General features: G+C 39.7%; 1 protein-coding gene across 4 annotated transcripts in view; it reads right to left on the bottom strand.

The window, feature by feature from the left end:
- marchf8 (membrane-associated ring finger (C3HC4) 8) overlaps positions 1-21,824 on the bottom strand; it is a 72,193-nt gene that overhangs the window by 15,988 nt on the left and 34,381 nt on the right. For 3 of the 4 annotated variants that reach the window (XM_027141910.2, XM_047812175.1, XM_027141908.2), the window contains exon 3: positions 2,684-2,734. In XM_027141910.2, coding sequence (XP_026997711.1) covers positions 2,684-2,734 — 51 coding nt within the window. Of the gene's footprint in view, positions 1-2,683; positions 2,735-11,208; positions 11,584-21,824 lie in introns of those variants that run through there. The other variant, XM_047812176.1, reaches the window with a different exon arrangement.

The following is a 21,824-nucleotide window of genomic DNA, read 5'->3' as shown; positions in this document are numbered from 1 at the left end:
TTTCTAGAGGCATCACCATACAAGTGCTAAGTCATAATGTTGCTACAGGCAAATAATGATGCTTGTCAACTGCTTTATCTGCTGAGAGTCACATGTTTACAGCAATGTTAAAAATAGGTACACACAGATGTAACAAGCAAAAGAGCAATGCCTTAATGAGGTGTAACAGTAAAATTGAATGTGTGTGTGTGTGTGTGTGTGTGTGTGTGTGTGTGTGTGTGTGTGTGTGTGTGTGTGTGTGTGTGTGTGTGTGTGTGTCCTAAATAGAAAGTCTAACAGGTGTTCTGATACAGAAACACTCTTTATTGAGAAAAAGGCTTTTGAAACTGTAGGCACAATGACAGTAGGAACACACACTAAACCGTTCTAATACTGCATAACCGGTGATTAAGGGGCAATAGCTGAACTGCTGACAAACCAGTTGCAATCTGCACAGGAAAAGAGAGAAGGAAAATAAACACAGAAAGAGGGAAAAAAAGAGAGAGAGAGCGAGAGAGAGAGAGAGCGAGAGAGAGAAACATTTAATGGAGCTTTTATCAATAAACATCTCTTTAAGCATTGCATGTATGTCTATGTATGTATTTGTGCGTGTGTGTGCATGTGTGTGCAGATGTGCACGTGTGTATTCATGCATGCAATTGTTTGTGTATGTGTGCATATGCGTGCGTGCTTGATGTTATGCAGTTCAAGAGAAAGTGTACAAATACATAACAGGACATATTTTCTGTTATTTATGTTCCTGCTGATGAAATGGCTCTAGAACGTTGGGGTCCTGCAGAGGTCAAATACCGGCTGCCTATAAACCATCAAAAAAGCGCTCATTCCGAGGCTAAATGAAGACGCTTAACCTAACCATTTGAACAGTCGGCATGTTAAATGATGACAAAATGAAAAGCATGGTGTTGCGGTGGCAGTCCGGTTTATGTTCTCATCACTCGCTGAATGGTTATGAGGGTGTTTGTCAGTGTTAAATCACAGCTGTGGGGTTTCCGAAGACGGACCACGCAGCCCTAAAGCCAAACCACCAATTCACCACAACGATGGCATCACTTAGCACATGGAGCTGGTTTATGGGATAAGAGGCTCCAAGGGCAGATTTAGTGCATTTGTGCACAGCTAAGAGGAAGAAGTCTGTGCCAAAGTGAAAGAATTTGCCAGGCCTCTCAGAAAAATCCCATTCTACTGCACATTATTCAGCCAAGTCATCGACATGGCTGCCCTGCAGTTCGTCAAACACGGAAATAAGTGCCTAACTGCTGAACAATAAGAATGTGTGGCACGTGTTTCCCAGCTGTTTCCACAAATATTTATTTATTTGTTTACCCTTAGGAAGAGAATTATAATTACAGAATCAGCATTATAGAAACAGTTATAAAGACGTTTTTGCCAGATTTGTGTAAGTATTAATCCTCAATATAACAGCATGAGCGTGACATTCTGTTACTTTATTCTACTTTACTCTGTTTCAAAAACCCCAAACATCTGTGACTGAATTCATGTAATGAAATGCTACTGGAAAAAAATATTATAGTGCCAAATTATGACCAAGCCTATATCTGTATCTGACAAACTAAATACATGTTATAATAAAGACATTTAAGAAGGATATTGATACAACCAGTAAAGGGTCTCATTCATCAGTCTTTTCATAACGTTGTGTGTAAATCTTGTCCACTAGAGTTACAAATGTTTCAGAAACACAGATTTTCTTCGTCCTGTGTGTAGGTTTGTCACCTCTAACGTGCAAAGTGAACTCCTCACACAACTCATTGTATTTGTTCACATCCACATGAACCCACAGACATGAACTGTCAAGGGTAAAAGCAGAAAGTCAGAAGTGAGCCAAAATAATTGTCACTTTTGTCTTTCAGACTGAACAGTGTCTCCTCCATTTATAATTGAGTGATTAATTTTACTCGTCTTCATTTAGGGGTTTGGGTTCGCTTTGCTTCTGGTTTTCTGACTTGATGAACTAGCATAAGATTTTTCTGACAAAGACCCTAAAGCTCTTCCATAAGCTTTTCACTCTGGATAAAGGCCTCGGCTTAATGCTCCGCATATAAAAGTGCAGTAATCCATAGAAATATATGAAGTCTGTCGAGTCAAAATTTACATTAGTAAGTATTCTTTTGAGTAAATTTACACACACTAGTAGGATACACACGTTTTCCAAATTCATGTACACCAAAATTCTTGTGTAAACGCTCGTACAGACGTCTACGAATAAATTGATGAGGCTGTTGTTAGAAAAAAATGACACCCCCCACCCACCCCCACAAACTCCATTTATAAGTGATAAGTATGAGAAGCATTACAATAAGAGAGGGTTGTTTCTTCCTAGGGTTTATGCTTGGCCTTCCTTGTTTCACAGCATCTATACTAAATATTCAGTCCATCAATCTCCTGAACCTGGTTCAGTCTGTGTCTCGAAAAAATTGTCAGAGAATAGAAATGAGAGATCATTTCTAGTTCACCTGTCCTCATTCTCCCTGTCTCTATTTCTTTCTCTCTCCTATGGGCCCACACACACACACACACACACACACACACACACACACACACACACACACACACACACACACACACACGCAGACGCGGAGAGACAGACGCAGACAGACAAACACACATACTCAAGAGAAACACACAACAGAGAGGAGGGTAAGAGGGAACCAGATTTCAATACCTTTGAAATGTTGCTGGACCTGCTTGCAGAATGACCCAGTGGTTTCTCATTCTGTAGGGAAGAAGAAAGAGAGGGACTGTCAGCTTGGACAGAGGTATACAGTAAAAATGCATTCAAAGCAACAATACATTTCTTTATTGATTGATAAAAAAAAAATGGAGGTAAGAAGGTTGAGAGGATGGAAGTATCGGCTGAAAGAAGACTTGCTGGCAAAACAGCTGAATTTGTTAGGCCTGGGCTGCTTAAAATGAATCCCAAGGAAAGAACCGTCATTAGGCCAGATCATCCATCAGCAGCTTGCATAAACCTCCAGAGCCTTGCACATGTTTCCCCTGTCTTTCCTCTGTGGCACTTAGAAGTAATTTATAGAATGATGACCTTTTCTGTTAAAACTCTGGACTAAAATTGTTCCCCAACAATCCAACACACCATCACTGGACTTCACTCTGGGTGAGAAGGACGAGGTTCATCTCTTGCATGCCAATCAGACTAACACTAGACAATTGCAGGCATCTGTTCCGAGTCTCAATCATGTGTGTTTGGCCACCTTGTGAAGATGCATGAGTGGGATGTGATGCTTTCATTTTTTTCCCTCACATAAAAAAAATATAATGCAAATTCCCGTTAATTAGTTATGTAAACTGGCAACAAGATGGGATGGGGTATAACTAATTCTGCTGCTAACAGTAAGCACAACACTTTGCTTTGCAGGTTGGGCTGTGGGATTCTGGGTGGGTGTAACCAGATCATTCAATTTATTTGTATTGTGCTTTTAAAAATAAAAATCGACACAAAGTGAATGTAGATCCTCCCCAATGAGCAAGCCGGAGACCACACTGGTGAAAAACTCGAGCAAAGTGAGAGAGGCTGTAGAAGGAGAGTAGACCACAAACGCAATCCTCCAGGCTGGAAGAAAAACTGGTGGTTTCAAATGAACAGGAAAGCCAGTGAAGTAACAAGTGGCATGTTTCCTAGTTAATGTGGCAAAAGGAGATGGAGAAGGAGAATTAAGCTGGCAGTTAGATTGCTTATATTAAACTATAAACTTGTCATCATGTCTGGGGAAAGAGAACTGAATACATCTATATTCTGTAGCCAGTAAAATCAAACATCATATGTGTAGGATTAAGACATCCAGGAAAAAAGGAAAAAAAAAGATATGCACACAAAAAATAAATAAAAAGACTCGTAAGGTCTATCAGTGCTCGGCCTTTACTCCCACATCCCATGCAACTGAAATATAAGTGCTCATTTGCAGCACGGTGCAATTATAACTAGGGACGCTTGATTTTGCTGTACCAGGTGTATTATTACACATAATGCAATAATTGCAGTCTTGCAATTATTATATTCTGTGAGCCAATGTGATGATGGGCATTAACGTATAAAATAATTTGACAAAAAAAAAAGAAAAAAAAAAGGCAGACGCATACGTGTACAGTAGACATACGCATGCACTTTGTAGATATACGGATACTGACAGTTGCTTAAGAATTATTTACCCAATCAAAAGAAAGAGACCATCACAGACAGGACTTGATCCTTATCATCAAGTGCAGCATCCAGCACAGTGACACGAGCAGCAGCTGGAGTGGCAGAGTGTTCCTGATTTTTTTTATAGTCCTTAGTGTTTAGAGAGTTCAGACACCAAAAATATTCAGCCCTCAACAAATCTATGAATGGAAATTAATCTCTGATGAAGGCTGAAGGACAATTAACACATACTGTGAAAATGTGTAACGCACTTGTACTAGCACATATTAATGTTACACACAAACACACACACACAAACAAGTGGAGAAGAGACTTGGTACTGTGATTTGTTCTCTTAATAATCGAGGTGTGCATTTTATTTTTAAAAGATTAACTTGAGTTTAAAAGCGATCATGACACACACACGGACCTGAGAACATGTCGTGTTTTTCATATACACTTGTAGGCTGAGCTGAGCAGAGCAGAACAGGAATGTTGTGTTGTTCAACATTAAATGAAGTGCACTAGTTAGAAGAACGTAGTATGTGAATGCAGTAAGTGAAGTGAGAGAAACTGCGTTTTTTGTGGTGCAGAGCGGCAATAGAAGGACATGTACTTTAACATTAATTACTCCATCTTCTTACTCACAGACCCTACCAATACACGTTACCATGGAGATGGCAGTGATGGAGGACTGGGTGTTAAATCCCTGCTGGTCTCTGTTTAGAATGAAGGATAATTCAAGCCAAGCAAGCCAGCAAGACTCACATCGAAGCATTCTAGCCCTAACACACACAATCATTTCTTTTACACTCTCTTGACATGGTCTAGCATCATTTCTATAACTGCATTCATGTGTAAATCTGTTGGAACGTGCACACACACACAAACACGTGCACACACAAACTCAGTGATAAGGGGGCATTTACAAGACAGCACATTTTTATAATCATATGTCTTTATGGCTTGTTCTTATCATCGTATTGATGCTTACGCACACCATTTAAACTTCTTTACTACACGTACAAAAACGTACACAGACTGACGGCTTTAACACTGTGCAAACACTGCGCTTATGCAGCATCCAGAAAGGTTTGCAGCGAGCATGAAAAAACAAACTCTGATCATTAAAAGTGCACAGAGAAAATTCGGGGATGATTTAATAATGCAGGCTAACAAACATTCCTAGGAACAAGCTGCTTTTTGAAACAAAACTGTTTTGACAAACGTAACAGAGCAGAAGTGTGAGCAGTCACAAGCTTTTTACATGGTATTTGGTGTTTATTTTTTTGTAAGATGTAAGAGAACTTTACTCCCTAATTCCTCTTTATTTAGATTGTTCTGACATGTTTCTAAGCCTGTGTGTGCACGCGATTGGCTATCAGCTGGAATGCAGAAATTGGCTACAAGTGATAAGAGGAAGCAAGAGTGTTTGTTCACCACACCTCAACGATTCGCTCTTTCGTTTCAACACTCCCATAGAATCCTGAAGCCAAGGAGAATTTTGCATTAGCTGACCTTCATTTACTCATTATTTTATCTTCTGAAAGTGCTTTATCCCGACCAGGGTCGCAGGATAAAGCGACTATTCCTCTAGCACAATACATGCACACATACCCACACTTATTTACACCTGGGGCAATTTAGCATAGTTAGTCCTCCTACAGGCATGTGTTCTGCAGGTGAGAGGAAACATGAAACACACATGAACACAAGGTGAACAATTTGAGCTCAGAATCAGCTCCTGGACCCTGGAGATGAGAAGGATCAATGCTATCCTGTGGTAGCTTTTACAATAGTGGGTCAAAAGTAGGGTTTTCTGCAACAGATCCTCTGGCCAGTTTAGATGATGATATTTTGGAACTTTATATTACATAAACTATCACTGAATGTCTTTGGTCATCTAGGTTTGGATTCAACATGATTAAGCCATTATAAGGCATTTAAAAAAAATCTAAATAGACAGTCACATCAGAAAAATACTTCTTGTGATCTTAAAATTTAAGCTCATACACCATTCAATCTGATTCGAAACATCACTGCCAGAGAGTTCCACAGCAACGGCAGGCTGACAACGACGACGACGAGTAAGACGAAAGCTAAGATTAGGTTGCCAAGAGTGCACTGCAGTACCATGAGGCTCAAAAAACACGTGCGGTCCTCGAGACTAATGAGCAAGAGATAATTAGACCAGGGTAGTGGCAGTAGCACTGCACACCATACAAAGAGCAATTGAAGCATATCTAAGTAGCTTCCCCCCCTTCCCCACCCTCAAAAATGAGCAAAAGTTGATGTTCCAGATGATAAGAACAAATCGAGTTTTCAGTCTGCTGTTTATCTCTGTATGAAAATGGAATTTGTATAAAGAAAGAAGAAGTTTCCATTAACCACAGATGAATGTTAATTGTTACTTAACATACAAAATAATTGGTTGTCAAAAACAACATCCAGTGATGCAGACAACTCGGAAAATCTTGGACCAGCTAAATCCTTATGAGAATAACATGGGTGTAACACTGTCATTGCTGTTTTTCACCAATGTGCTCATTGATCAGGACTGAGAGGCATTTTGTTTTGGGTTACTGCCCCCTGACCAGAGTTGGAGGCACTATCAGCCGAGTTACCGTTTAAAGTGTGTAGCATCTTTTACCTGAGGCGAATTAATGGAATTAAAGAACTAGACTAAACCAGAGGCTAAAATAGCATTGACAATATTTAGGACAGCAGTATCTGAGCACTTATATATGATATGCAATTATATATACTTTCCACCAAATATCCTAGTGTGGGCCATCAGCTAAATTCAAGGACCACATAATAAAAGATAGGACTGAAACTGCAAATACAGTTTGAAAGTGCAGTTGTCCCTCCTTTAAGGTTCTGTGTGGGGATTCTAAAGGAAGTGAGCAAAGATCTTCGGTGTCTGAGTGACTGGACAGCTGGAGTTGTTAACAGTGCACTGAATTAGCAGCGATTGTTGAGACTGTACTACCTCAGCCTGCTGTTCCATGTCTTGCTGTCTCATCCTTTATCCGCCCGTCTCTCACTCTGTCCATTTCTGTTTTTTCTTTTTTGTTATGTCCTTTCTCAAACCGAATAAAAGATTCTATACAACAGAAAAGCTCATAATTGTCAAGTTTCATTTGATAGACAGGGGAAATAGAGTATGCCATCCATCCCACCCACCCAGAGGGCACAGCCAATTTTGTTCCCTTGGCTCTCGGCCATGGATTGCTTTGCCATCGTCGAGCAAACAGTCTTCTGTTGTGCCACTTGAGAACCCCATTCTTTCATCATCTTAAAGGGAAACAGCAGTGTTTTTCCCCCTCTTCGATGGTGGCGCAAGAACATTGTCTGTATAACTTTTTTGTATGGGCACAGCTCAGATCTTGCTCTGTAATGAAGGCAGTAAGACATGATGGAAAAGTTGCATCGGCGGAACAAACACTGCTGTCTAGGGCTGAACACTTTATTGGTTTTGGAAATACAGACCATACAGAAGAGCATAACAAATCCTTGATTTTTCAGATAAAATGTTTAGCGCATGTTATGATGACCTTTAAATGATAATTGCAATCATTTTCAAACTAATGCAGTCAGCAGTGAAACATTACAGGTTCACTAAACCACTAATGTCTCTAACATATTAGTAGCATGACAGACTGCAGTAGCAGTGTTGGTTGTTAAGTGGATCGGCTTGTTTTGTCAGAGACAGTCAGGCAACTCTTCTGTAGCCTTTCAGTGCTTCATGTTGATCTGGTTTAAATTATACACTACACACAAACGGGCACTTGTCGCACCCAGCCTCCTGTCTTTCAGTGCTATCCACACATGCTTCTCAACTATACCTCTCCAAAACTGTTTCACAGCTAATGTAGTTAGCACATAGGAGGTGTACAGCAAGTCAGCTGTGCCTAGAGCTTCCAAGCCTGATTATAGAATCAATATTTCTTTCAATGCGAGATGATTCTCTCAACGTCACTACTGTGTCTAATCATTAGCACACTCCAAACACTGGAGTGAATCCAAAACCATCAACCTCATTTCAAGCAGCATTTGGCACACGTTTTGTTTGTGTTTTTTTTTTTTTTTTGCTTTGTCTTAAGCAAGTATCTTTCAGGCACAGTGAAAAATGGTGATCAACATTTACCAGACTGCCTGGGTACTGTGCATTAATACTGCTTTCAGACATTTTAATAGCATGTTACAATCGCTAATAGTTTAATAGCATATTATAGACCGGGGTAATGAAACAGCACATAGAAATCTAGAGTGTCCGACTGCTGACTCTGTAAGAACCAAGTCCACATGTCATACCTGCCTACTCTAGCAGTCAATTAAACTAAATGAATCTGATTGAACAGCAGATTTATTCCTGTAAATCAGTCTAATAGAGTGTTACAGAGTCGAATTTAATTACTATAACGGATTCATCAAAAGCCGAAGCAAACACATAATCCGAGGTTTGGCAACATGTCACACTAATACTTTATATAACTACATTTTGTTCCATAGAAAGTTTCATCGAAAGGCTTGTTCTTGATGTAGAAGCTGAGCACTTGTTTATTATTCGACCAATTATTTCCGAAGACATGTATCGAGAGGGAAGAAAAGCCCTTTACTGCAGTGTATATACAGTTAGTTAGATCCTGCCCTTAGAGTCATCTACAGTACAACGTACTTTTATAATCCTAAAACAAACTATTGTTGCAGACAACCTGCACAAAAGTCATGAACCATAGTAACACACTTCCTGCACTATTCTGATTTCGAACTTGAGCAGAGGTAATGCGATTAGTGAGCAGTGTGGGAATCTTGAACAAAAACAGAAACTATGGTCGATTACTGACAAACGATTACTGAAATGTACATACATTTCACAGGAAACCTGTCTGAGTGTCCTTTCCTGTTTCAAAATCTCAAATCTCTCATTTCCTCTATTTTCCAGACATGTGGAAGCATAAAACAAGCCAAAAACAATTCATTCTTATAGTGATGTCAATGCGATTTATAATAAATGCGATTATCAAGAGCTGACAGTCAGAAGAGTAGAAGGCGGCTACTGTCACACAACTAACCACAAGTCTGAAACAGCACCAGAGCTGAGGACCAGAAAATCACCCTCATATCAACATCATATCAGATGCCTCACGCATGTCAGACCCCTGGTCAAGCAGTGTGTGTGTGAACAGGAAGCAGTAGTGTGCAGCAGACTCCTTATCATCCCCCAAGGATCAGAGCAGTGTAATGTGAAACTTGAGTCTTAACTGTGGGGAATTCCATTTGACTGTATAAAAAGACATTAACATGCATGTGTGCATGCTTCTTAGTCTGTCCTGACTCCCAAACACAGAGATACTGGGACACAACGCATGAGTGTTTTAAATAAAGCCTGAACTCACAGAGCGTTCTCCAAGCCGCTTAGGAAAGTAATGTGTGTGGATATCCTAATCTAATACAGCAAGTAATTCTACGCCTAAAAAAAACAAAAAAACAATCTAACATGTAGAACCAGTGGTGCAGTTACTTCATTTATAACACGTTGATCCCTATCTTCTCCTCACTGACTCAGGCCTATGAATCCTAATTAGAGTGTTCACACAGGGAGCTTTGTACTCCCGGTTCAGAGGCAGTCCGTCTGCTTTTATAGAGAACAGAGGAAGGAGTTGTACTGTATTTATCTTCGTATCAATCATTAAAATGCTCTGATAAAGACTCAATGGTGCTATGTGGGTCACGACAAAGCCGAGACATCTGATCTATAAATTTTCATTTAAAATGGGAAGGTGACATCGCTATGATTCTAAAACAGCTGACTCCAATCCAGTCTATTTAAAATCTTTACATACTTAAAACAACACAGTTCTTTTAATTCAAACAGTAGAATGTTCAGTACAAAAATCAGACTGCGCTCTGAGCAAAGGGACGAATTTCGGGTGAGGGACGTCTTCCTCATCCAGCCTGCTTCTCCCCCAACACCTATAGTCCTGTAACCACTAAACTCAGCCTTCCCCTCCCCCTTCCCCCAGACACAGGATTTTCACACAAAGCCTCCAAAACAACTTAGCTAATCGCTAAGGATCCAGATAAAAATCAGATCAGCCTGACACTGAGAATCTACTTCTCTATTCCAGAGGAAACATTTAACAGGACCGTACGTCGGAATTAAAGTGTACATCCGGCTAATGGCTAATGCGAGCTCAGCTTCACTCAGAGGACTGTATTATTCTGTCATTACCAAAAAGCTGTTAATCAGTCATGATGGTAGTTACTGGCATTGAGTGAAGAAGTAGACTAGACTGACTGAGGCTGTACAGCACACAAAGCAGAAGCAGCCTCAAGTTCTGAAGCTGATAGTAAATCTGTGGATTTCAGAGTCAGTGTCACAAGCCATAAGAGCCTTACAGGAGTATCAGAGGACCTTCTCAGTTTAATCCGGGAACAAAACACTGCCAGGATACCATAACCGATCCCAATGACCTAACTAGAGACAAATAGCCATGTTATACCCAATGTTCATGTTACACACTCCAGCATAGCTGCAAATGTCACCTCAGGCTTGATCATTAGGGATAGATTCACATTTTATTTTATTTCTGTACTCCTGTAAAGCTGCTTCGAGACAATGTCACCTGTTAAAAGCGCCATACAAATCAACTGAACTGAACTGAAAATGACTGAAGGAAATAAAAGAAGGAAGTGGGACCATAGAAGTCATCTGGATAAACGTAGGTGAGATGGAGTTGTGTAGACACATGCAGGCAAGCAAGGAAAAGAGCAGTAATTCTTTATCAAGACTCACAGCAAGCAAAATGAGAAAAAGCACCGACACACAAGTGCCTCATCATCTTCCAGCAGGCCTCACCATAACAACGACAGACACAAGACTCTCCAATGAGTGTTCCTCTGTGCACGAGTGTTCCCACACAACACACTGATCTTCAGAAATACCAGCAGTAAAACAAACCACAAACACACAGCACAATCACAAATTTAAAAAAAATATATATATATATATATATACAGTACACACACAGATTTACAGCTTTTACCTGAAGCTTCATTTTCCAACAGGAATGCATCGGTGAATCCTTTGTAAGGGAGGCTGTTACCTCCCTCTCCTTCTTTCTCTCTTTCTCGTAAGCACACACACAAACAAAGCCTTGTTGGAAAGGTTACATGTCCCCTGTGTAAATCCAGTGGGGGATGAAGTGTTGCTGAAAGCAGAAGTGGCACAGCAGCAATGCAACTGCAGGACAAACAACACAAGCCCTAAATGATGGCACACACAGTCGCACCTCCAGCTACAGTAGCAAGCTGCCCTACATTCACCTGTCCCTTGTACATTCACAGTAACACGCTCCCTCGACCACTGCTTGCCCGGGCTTGCTCCAAGCTCCCAAATCCACCCACAAACCCACTTCCTCCAGCTGACTCCAATCAGCAGGGATGATCTGATGAATTATTCATGAAGAGGCAGAGCCTTGAATGTGCTTTGAGCTTCAGCCCCTGTGCTTAAAGCCCGCCTCCCTGCTCACTGTTTGATGTGAGCTTTACAAATAATAAAGGCCCTCTCTCTTTCCTCCATCACCTCCATTCGCAAGACAGTGTCCTTAATGCCGAAAAAGGCTTCCACAGAAAGATGGCTGTGTCTTGTTTTGACAGTGAGGACCTAAAATAAAGAACAGGGCAATCGCACGATGAACAAAACAAAGGACAGGCATAGATAAGCTAGAAGAAGGGGGAAGGGGAGGAGGCGGCATTTTTCTGGGGGCACCTAAGGCAGAATCTAATTTGTTAGAAAAATTACCATGGCTGAAACTAAGCCTGCTCTACTCTAGCCTGGATTTATGTTGCATTAATCGAACCACAGGGCTCATCTGCTTCACAAAGAGCACACAGCACACTTTCCACTACAGCTCAGTCCCTTCACAGCATGACCCATTCAACTAGAATTTATTTCGACAATAATATAGCCTTCAGACAGCAAATGAGATAAACCAGCCTGTAAAAATACACATAGAGCAGCGGCAGGCTGCAGCTTTGATGGTGTTTGTAGCGGGTTTCTTAATGCCATGGTATTTACATTACTGAGCACAATATTAAATAAGACAATGCTTCATTTAGCATGCTAAGGGGGAAAAATCACTACATTTCAGGTCATATTTTTGTTTGTTTTATTAATTCATAAGTATATATGACCGTGTCACTACCTGAAAAAAAATACAGCTTATCTTAAGTCTTAGCTATAAATAAATATCAACATCTTTTCCATTTCAGTCATAGATCATATTTCAGTACCAGCAGCTCATAGCACCAACAACTGAGCCACTCACTCACTCTCACACACACACTCACACACACACTCACACACTCAATACTGAAGAGTTACTGAGTTTTTACATGCATACATAATGAGTTCAGTATCAGCCAATCAGACGCTGTCACTGTGTTTGCTTTTAGCACTGTATGCTCAAAGCTTCCTGTGTGAATGACTGTAGTCAACCCCATCAGCACTGGGCAACAGCATAAATCCCAGATGTTGTAAGGTGTTGCCTTTATTATTCAAGTAAATCTTTCTTTGTTGTGTGCTTCTTTTTGTGCCTCCACCGACACTGATAGCCAAAACAAGAGAATACAACAACACTTTTAAACATAGCTGTATCAAACTAATGCTTGTATACCTTCCAGTCAAATTCAGTATTCAGGGGCTTTGTATCAGACCAGACACATCAATATTAATGTGTTAATTTCATCAAAACACCTACGCAGGTGACGAGATGTGTTTGTGAACCCATAGATAGCCGCCTATGCAGATCGGTAAGGCTAGGGTTAGAGTGAAAGTTACTCCCACACTCGTACACAAGGTAACTTTATCAAGCTAGTCAAATATTTCTTCAGCTTAGAGGCAGATCCATGGGTTTTTTGTGACAAAAAGATTACGCACAATTATTTATCAAATAATATCAAAGTCATAGCTCTTAAATTTTAAAATAAACACGTATGAATAAATGGTGTGGGTAATAAAATGTATACAATGAGAAAGAATTTAATCTGTGTGTGTGTTTTGTGTATGAGAGAGAGCATTGTGTGCATGTGTGTGTGTTAGTGAGAGAGAGAGAAACATGAGACATCTGTATCTACATGAATGATGCTCTTCAAGAAAGCAACATAATGGCTGTACATGATTGAATGAAAGGATGAAGGGATGAATGCTAATAAAGAACAGAGCAGGTTAATGAGCAGCATATGAACTAAGGGTTTGAACACTTCACTCTTGCTGGCCTTTCCTTCTTCGAAAATACCTTCTTTCCCTTCTAATTGGCTGTTTTTTAAACTCCCAATCTGGACTTTGGTCAGTCAACATGAGCCTAGATGACAAGTGGCCAGTGTTTTCTGACCTCAGCAGGAATCATTGTGAATGTAGTCTACAGTCTTTTGAGGAAATACACACAGAGCCATTATGCCTATTTGTAAAAGATTGTGATTAATCGGTGCTTTGTAAAAGCTAGAAAATATTATTTCGTGTTCTAATTCAATTGGAATGTTTCGCTTTAAAACCGTCAAATGTTAAGTCCGATTTATTGACATCAACCGAATTTTATGAAGCATATATTATTGACTTATTTGCTGCTGCTGTATTAAATTTCCCAGACCTTTAATACTTCATCTACAGCTGATTCACAGAGTTATTTTCCCTTGGAGATTGGGAGAGAGAGCGAGAGAGAGCGAGAGAGAGCGAGAGAGAGCGAGAGAGAGAGAGAGTGAGAGTGAGAGAGAGAGAGTGTGTGTGTGTGTGTGTGTGTGTGTGTGTGAGAGAGAGAGAGAAAGAAAGAGTGTGTGTGTGTGTGTGTGTGTGTGTGTGTGTGTGTGTGTGTGTGTGTGTGTGTGTGTGTGTGTGAGAGAGAGAGAGAGAGTGAGTGAGCAAGAGAAAGAGATAGGACTATAGGTAAGAAAACCAAAGAGGGGTGATGTCTCCTAAAGAAGACATCAGCTAGCCCCCAGGGCAGGAAATTGCATTGTAATCGTCTTTTTTTTGGCTCTTATTCAAAATAAAAATCATACATACTATTGGTAGCCAGAGGCCCTGCCTCCCCCAGTGAACTCTCTCCATCAGGACTGTGCAGGAGATTGATAATTGGTTTAGTGCATACCAAATCCATCAGCCTCAAATACAGTCCTATTCCTCCAGCACTCTGTTCAATATTTTTCTTCACTATGGGCTAAAAGGGGGACACGCAAGCACAGTGTGCAAATGCAGTATATTTGTGAAATAGATTTCCACAGTAGGCACTTATTAATATTCATTAATATACCACCTGACCATGCTTATAGAAGCGAACACACACACACACATACACATACACACTCACACACGTTTGTGTTCACGCCTTGTCAAACCAGTGGATGATTTTTAAAAAAATTTTTTTCCTCTCACAGGAGAAATTACCCGTGTATTTTAAAATCACTTTCAATCAGAAGCTGCTGCAAATGATCAAAATCAGAAGGAAAATCGTAAAGCCAGCACGTCTGGATTCAGCAGCTTATCAGTGCAGTTAGGAGTATTAATGCTATTATGTCTCCTAATTTACCAAGTTACACATAAATAAATTCTAAAGTTTAAGCATTTGTTTTAATGCCCAGGCTGCAGGATTGTTCTCTGGAAAAATTATTTGAACGGAAATAACGCAATATTTCTGCTCATATTTATCTCACTTCCCGTCAGCTTTCTATATTATGATGGGCTATTTTGGACTGTGCTCATATGGCTCAGCTGAACCCAAAAAAAAAAAAAAAACCTAAATATAGTCAGAAATCTTTGAGGATAATCGGATTAGCATAATGCCTAATTCATCAACAATGTTACAAACAGTCTGGAAGTGAAAACTTGGAAATGCCTCCAAAACAGTTGTAGAATGAACACAAGTATTAGGTGGTGATGTGTTGTTGTGTGATCGAGCACTTGGGCAGACAGAACAGTGAGGAAAATGACACCGCATGCTGGACTGCCTCAGAAAACAGAGACGTCAGCAAAAACACTATACAGGTAGTGTCATCAATTTCAAACCAGTTAATTCTGGTGACATCTGTCCTGATTTACTTCACTGTACATGGGGAGCATTACGGATTTAAACATAAACATCCAGCTCTAACTCATTACCAGTCTCTGTCTGTCAGGTCTGCACAGTGATAAAAAGTGAGCCTATTGTACAATACAGGAGTTCACAAACACAACGCAGAAAATGACTGACATTATTATGAGACAGATATTGTAGAAAATGTACTTAAATGTTAAACAGTTATGAGCTGACGGAGAACAGTTTGTTGTTCATCTTATTCAGTTACAATCAAAAGATGCATGTAAACAACAGAAGGCCGTGTTGCTATGGTAACCGTTATATAACAGAATCCTAGTACACGGTGCCAGTATAGTTGACAGAGTTCAGTTGACATTAGCATCGTATTACATAATGGTTCATGGAGGCAGATTGATATTTTAGTGACGTTAAGGTCGAAGCAGGAAGATGAAATATGAAATACTGGCACAGTGAAGTTTTATAGTTTAATGAAGCCTGTAAAATGTTCAGATGAATGTAAGGCGACGTGGAAGTGTAGGCTATCGATTTATTAACTTTTACATAAAGAGAGTAAAAGAGAATTATGACTCAATTTTCATGTCTTGTGTATCTGTGAGTGTCAGATTTCTAATTTAAAAGTGTTACTGACAATCAAACAGGAAGGTAATCAACAAGCATTATTAAAAATCTCAGACTGCATCTTGAACACAATCACAAGCTAACATGATTTCTCACATTTACAATTTTTGAAGTGTGTTATTGAGCTAATAGCCAATATATATTATATATCGTATGTGAATGTCCACTGTGAGAGACATAATCTAAATTATAATCGAAAATGTCCACTGTGAGAGACATAATCAAAAAAAAAAAATCCAGAAATCACAATATATGATTTTTTAAAAATATTTATTTGTATGATACAGCTGCAAAAAAGTATTTGAACACCTGAGAAAATCAAATGTTAATATTTGGTACAGTAGCCTTTGTTTGCAATTACAGAGGTCAAACGTTTCCTGCAGTTTTTCACCAGGTTTGCACACACTGCAGGAGGGATTTTGGCCCCCAAAATCTCGCAATACATGGCCCCGGTCATCCTCTCCTTAATACAGTGCAGTCGCCCTGTCCCATGGGCAGAAAAACACTCCCAAAGCATGAGGCTACCACCCCCATGCTTCACAGTAGGGATGGTGTTCTTGGGATGGTACTCATCATTCTTCTTCCTCCAAACACGTTTAGTGTAATTCTGACCAAAAAGTTTTATTTTGGTCTCATCTGACCACATGACTTTCTCCCATGACTCCTCTGGATCATCCAAATGGTCATTGGCAAACTTAAGACGGGCCTGGACATGTGCTGGTTTAAGCAGGGGAACCTTCCATGCCATACATGATTTCAAACCATGACGTCTTAGTATATTACCAACAGTAACCTTGGAAACGATAGTCCCAGCGCTTTTTAGGTCATTGACCAGCTCCTCCTGTATATTTCTGGGCTGATTTCTCACCTTTCTTAGGATCATTGAGACCCCACGAGGTGAGATCTTGCATGGAGCCCCAGTCCGAGGGAGATTGACGGTCATGTTTAGCTTCTTCCATTTTCTAATGATTGCTCCAACAGTGGACCTTTTTTCACCAAGCTGCTTGGCAATTTCCCCATAGCCCTTTCCAGCCTTGTGGAGGTGTACAATTTTGTCTCTAGTGTCTTTGGACAGCTCTTTGGTCTTGGCCATGTTAGTAGTTGGATTCTTACTGATTGCATGGGGTGGACAGGTGTCTTTATGCAGCTAACAACCTCAAACAGGTGCATCTAATTTAGGATAATAAATGGAGTGGAGGTGGACATTTTAAAGGCAGACTAACAGGTCTTTGAGGGTCAGATTTCTAGCTGATAGACAGGTGTTCAAATACTTATTTGCAGCTGTATCGTACAAATAAATTGTTTAAAAAACCTATATTGTGATTTCTGGATTTTTTTTTTTTTTTAGATTATGTCTCTCACAGTGGACATGCACCATGTACACCCAATGTACGTAAAGAATCACGAGACCAGAGATGACTCGCCTTTCATCGAGCTGGTGATAAAGTAGCATGCAAGATATATATAACCTTATCTGATTGTGCAGGACAACAAAAAGCAAAAATCTTGTTCAACAAGCCACTAAGTCACAGCCACTGAACATCAGTAGAACAAAAAAAAAAAAGACATGAGAGGTTTCTATTCTGCACTAATATATGAAAATGAAAAAGAAAGTATTTTGAACATTTAGGTTCTGCTGTCAGGAACAGTGTATATAATCAGACATATATTTTGTGGGGTTTTTTTTATAAATGTAAAAAAGGGAAAATAAAAGTGAGGCTGGTGAGGGAACATCTGTTTATAGCCCTATAATGTAAGTGATAACTCGTCCTGTAGATGTTGAACAGTTGACTGATCATGGTGTTATTAGAGGAATAGAACACCTCAGATGTGCTGTTAAGGGAAAATAATCCTGTTGTGGATCACCTTCCCTTTAACAGCGTGTCCCGTCATGTTTTATTCCTGCAGTAGCGCAGCAGGGTTTGCTCTGATCTGACCTGTAGCAAAAATATGTCATCACAGCATATTGTATCAGATCCAACACTACTGTGTTACATAAAGACAGAAACATAATATCAGCTTCACTGGTTTTTAATAAGGTTTCAATTGTACACAGCCTTAGGTAGAAAATATTTCACTACTTACATTTTCTACACTCTACATATTTAAACTCGGAGCCGGAAAACATTGCAATTTGGTAGATCTTGCTAGAAAAGACTGCAATTTGCTACTCTTGTTACGATGAAATGAAGAGGATTAAAGTGAAAAATGAAGTGTTTAAACATCATTCCTTGGAGCCATGATTACACACAGCTCAAATAAATCTCCCATAGTGGCAAAGCAAAAGCGAGGAGTCTGTCGTGACTTAAGTATTAGTGCCACAGGAATATCTTCTAGCTTGACATTTAAGAGAATGCCTGCACTCCTTCTTCTGCCTTCCGTCAGGACAGAAACACAATGACTAGTTTTAACGCTGCTACTGACAACGGTTTAGAAAAAGAAATCAATAAACAGGACATTTATCTAACTTAGTTGAGCTGGAAGAAAAATAGTTCAAACAATAGACATTAACAATAACCCAGACCACAGAGAATGAAGAGTGAGAGAGAGAGAGAGAGAGTGTCATACAAATGGAGGTCTATCTTTGCAGTGACTCTGTTCATCGTTCTCAGGTCTGGGACGCAGGAGAACCAAGAATCTAATTGAGAGCATTTCTGAGGACCACTGGGGGGAAACAACACGAGAAATGTTTTGATTACATGGGACATTGCTTGACATTTGAGGTCTGACTTAAATGCAATAACGCAGATGTGAAAATAATGCTGGAGGAACAGTGCAGCACTGCGCTGTGTGGGAAGCACAAGTTTGTGAAGCATGCCTTCACCGATCGTCACCGACTCGTTTATTGCTTCGTAAAGCCGGGTCATCGTACATGCCATTACCTCAGCGAGCGATCAGTCGTTTACAACGGAGACCGGAGAGGCATCTCTCGGCTCCCACGCTACTCCATAGAAATGTAAAAACCATCACAATGATCAGCCTGTAAAACATGCAAAGCTGCTAAAATCCTCTCTCCTGTTCTGTACAGGGTTTCTGAGAGATTCTCTCCAGTCTGTGTGCCAGCTCGAGCAGCTCCACAAGCAGGATCCCAAACTACAGCTAGGTGATAGCTAAAAATAATCCCAACCAGATCCTTTCGTGGGAGGAAAAACAAACAAAATGCCATAGATACAAAACCCGACAAAATCCCAGTAAGTCAGAACACCATGCCATTCCCCAGAAAAGCAGACAGCAGGAGGAGGAGAACAAGAACAAGAAGAAGCCATCAAGGAAATATCTGTTCACTTTCTAGTATTTGAGTCAAGTTAAAAATGAAAGTATTTCAGCTTAATTTTTAATGCTTTAAGGCAGGGTCTCAGTTGTATGAAAGCCAATGTTAACATACAGTATAAAATCACCAAAACAAACACGCCCCTAACCCAAATGGGTCCCACCCCTGTATTGATAGCTCCTCCCACACATACATACGTAACCAATGCAAATAATGGAAAGAAATGTGTCTTTATCATAGCTGAAGGGAAGAACAATACGATTGCAGACAAAAAACAAGCAAAAATTACACAAAAGCTTAATCATGCAAAGAACGGCATATATTAGTTCTGTGAAACAAAGCAAAACCAACGTTATTCACCTATCGAGAAGGAAAACAACGCCTTGGTGTCTTAAGTAAAATTGGCTGCATATTTACAGATTGGAATTTCCCGAGTCAGTAATTCTTGAGCTAAACGCTGTTACTACACAAAACATGGTTGTAGCTGCCTCCTTACATTACTACGATAGAAAAGAGGTGTTATTTGTGTAGTAACAGCGTTTAGCTCACTAGTTATTCACTCGGGAAACTCGAATCTGTGAATATTCGCCAACTTCCCGCTCCTTCAGTTCTCTCCAGCGCTGGAAAGCTGATCCTATATTAACGCGGGTCCTACTTCTTGCCTTATCGTAATCCTTTCTTCACTTTCTTTCTTTGATTTTATCCTCCACGTCAATGTTAAAACCGCTATCTGCTAATGTCACACATGCGCACTGAACACTCTCTCCGCCCATATTGACAAGCCCATTTCTGCTCATTGGCTACACGTTTGTTTTGATTTTTGTTTTGAATGTCGTCCCGACTGTTTTCTGAAGCGTTTCTCAAACGGAGACCCTACCTTTAAATGCCTCATGAACAATTACTTACACCTCTTCTTTTGATGTTAATTTTCCCATATGATCATTTGTTGAGAAACGTAATAAAGTCACCAGTCTATAAAAAACTCTACATTCAATATTTTTGATTTTTTTATTTGTTATATGTTTTATTTTTCTTATTTGTACAGTTGTATAACTTAAAGCTATACACGATTTATATCTTAAATCTAAACTATGTGTGATACAATCCAAACCCACAAATAGGACACAAATATGCACACAAATAGGAAAATGCTCATGTTCTTAACCACTTTAGACCCAAAATATAGCACTCACTATTCTCACTAATGAGTGTGCAAACAGGAAGAAGTCTTGTCATGTCATTGCCAACATAGTTCGACAGATTAGCCTTTGCTCGGCTCATATAACGTCATCGACAGGATTTATTTCAGCTGATTAAAACTGTACGGTTTTAATGGTATGACTTGATTAAACCATGGTTTGATTTGCAGGACAGTACAACTACAAGATGCAGAAAAATACCATGTAGTAATGTCTTTTCCTCCATAGGGATGAAGCACATACATAAGCTTGTAATTAACCAGGTTTGTGTGGTGTGTTTTTTTTTGTTTTTTTTTTTAAATCTTCTAAAATCTCTGCTTTTAAAGGCATTAAAACATCTGGAATTAAGCAGGATAAACTTGGCTTAATCGGTCTGTGGCCACATTTAACCCTTGCTCATTCTGTATTATTTGCACATTTAATATCTTCTGCTAAGGAAAAGAGAAGCGACTTGGCATTAGTGTGGATGCAGGCGTGCTGCTAATGAGAGCAGGGCAAACACACCTGGACCAGGCTCGACTCCCAGACCTGCGTGGCCGCCACCAGCACCCATAAATTAGCAGCGTGGTAATGACAATGTCGTTTCTCATTTACTCTGCCTGAAATCTATCATTTGCAGCACACCACATAAATTTGCATTTTAAAGCCACTCGTTTGAAAGCATGCTGCTGAACAGCAAGCGCATCCATTAACATTTTGAACGTTCAAAGCAGAAAGTTTATAATTGAAATTCTAAAGAGGAAGACCTCGAAAAAGAAAGAAAAATAAATAGACACTAATCATCACAAATGTTTCTATATGATGTCTAGATGTGTGATCATTGTATAAGTGTAGCAGATATAAAAGGTACAGGGAGATACTACACAGTATTTATATTAGTCCATGTCAAGTTTAGGATTGAGTTCAGTTTCACAGCACAATGTCCCTAGATGGTTTTAGCGGGTATAAAGTAAATCTGGGCTCGAGGTTGGATTTATGAGTCTCTATCAAGTGTGACAGTCTACTTAGTCTATAAGGTAAGAGATTTGTTAATCAGCTATACAACACTAACAACCTATTTTTCTTTTTTAATTTGTTTGTTTTTACATTAATAAATATGGATATAAAATGTGCCAGAATAAACCAAAAAGGCACATTTTCATCTGCAGACCCATGACAAAGTGTTAAAGTCTCACCCTAAAAACAGCAACAGAGAATCTTACACACACACACACACACACACACACACACACACACACACACACACACACACACACACACACACACACACACATTTACAATAAAGTAAGAATAAAAAAAAAAAGTAAAAAGAAAAAAAAAAGAAAATTTTGATAAAAAGGATTGAGATTGCAAATAACACTTCCGTTTTACTGAAAGTTCAAAAAATATTCATTTTGGAAGTGACGTCCGCAGCAAACCCAGTGACGCATCGTTATTAGGGCCGTGACACACCAAGCTGATGTCAGAGAAATAGTGCCAAA

Source organism: Tachysurus fulvidraco, chromosome 4 (genome assembly GCF_022655615.1).
Source record: "Tachysurus fulvidraco isolate hzauxx_2018 chromosome 4, HZAU_PFXX_2.0, whole genome shotgun sequence".
NCBI classification, from domain to species: Eukaryota; Metazoa; Chordata; class Actinopteri; order Siluriformes; family Bagridae; genus Tachysurus; species Tachysurus fulvidraco.
The sequence above is the reverse complement of the archived record's forward strand: the minus strand, read 5'-3'. Positions and strand labels throughout refer to the sequence as shown.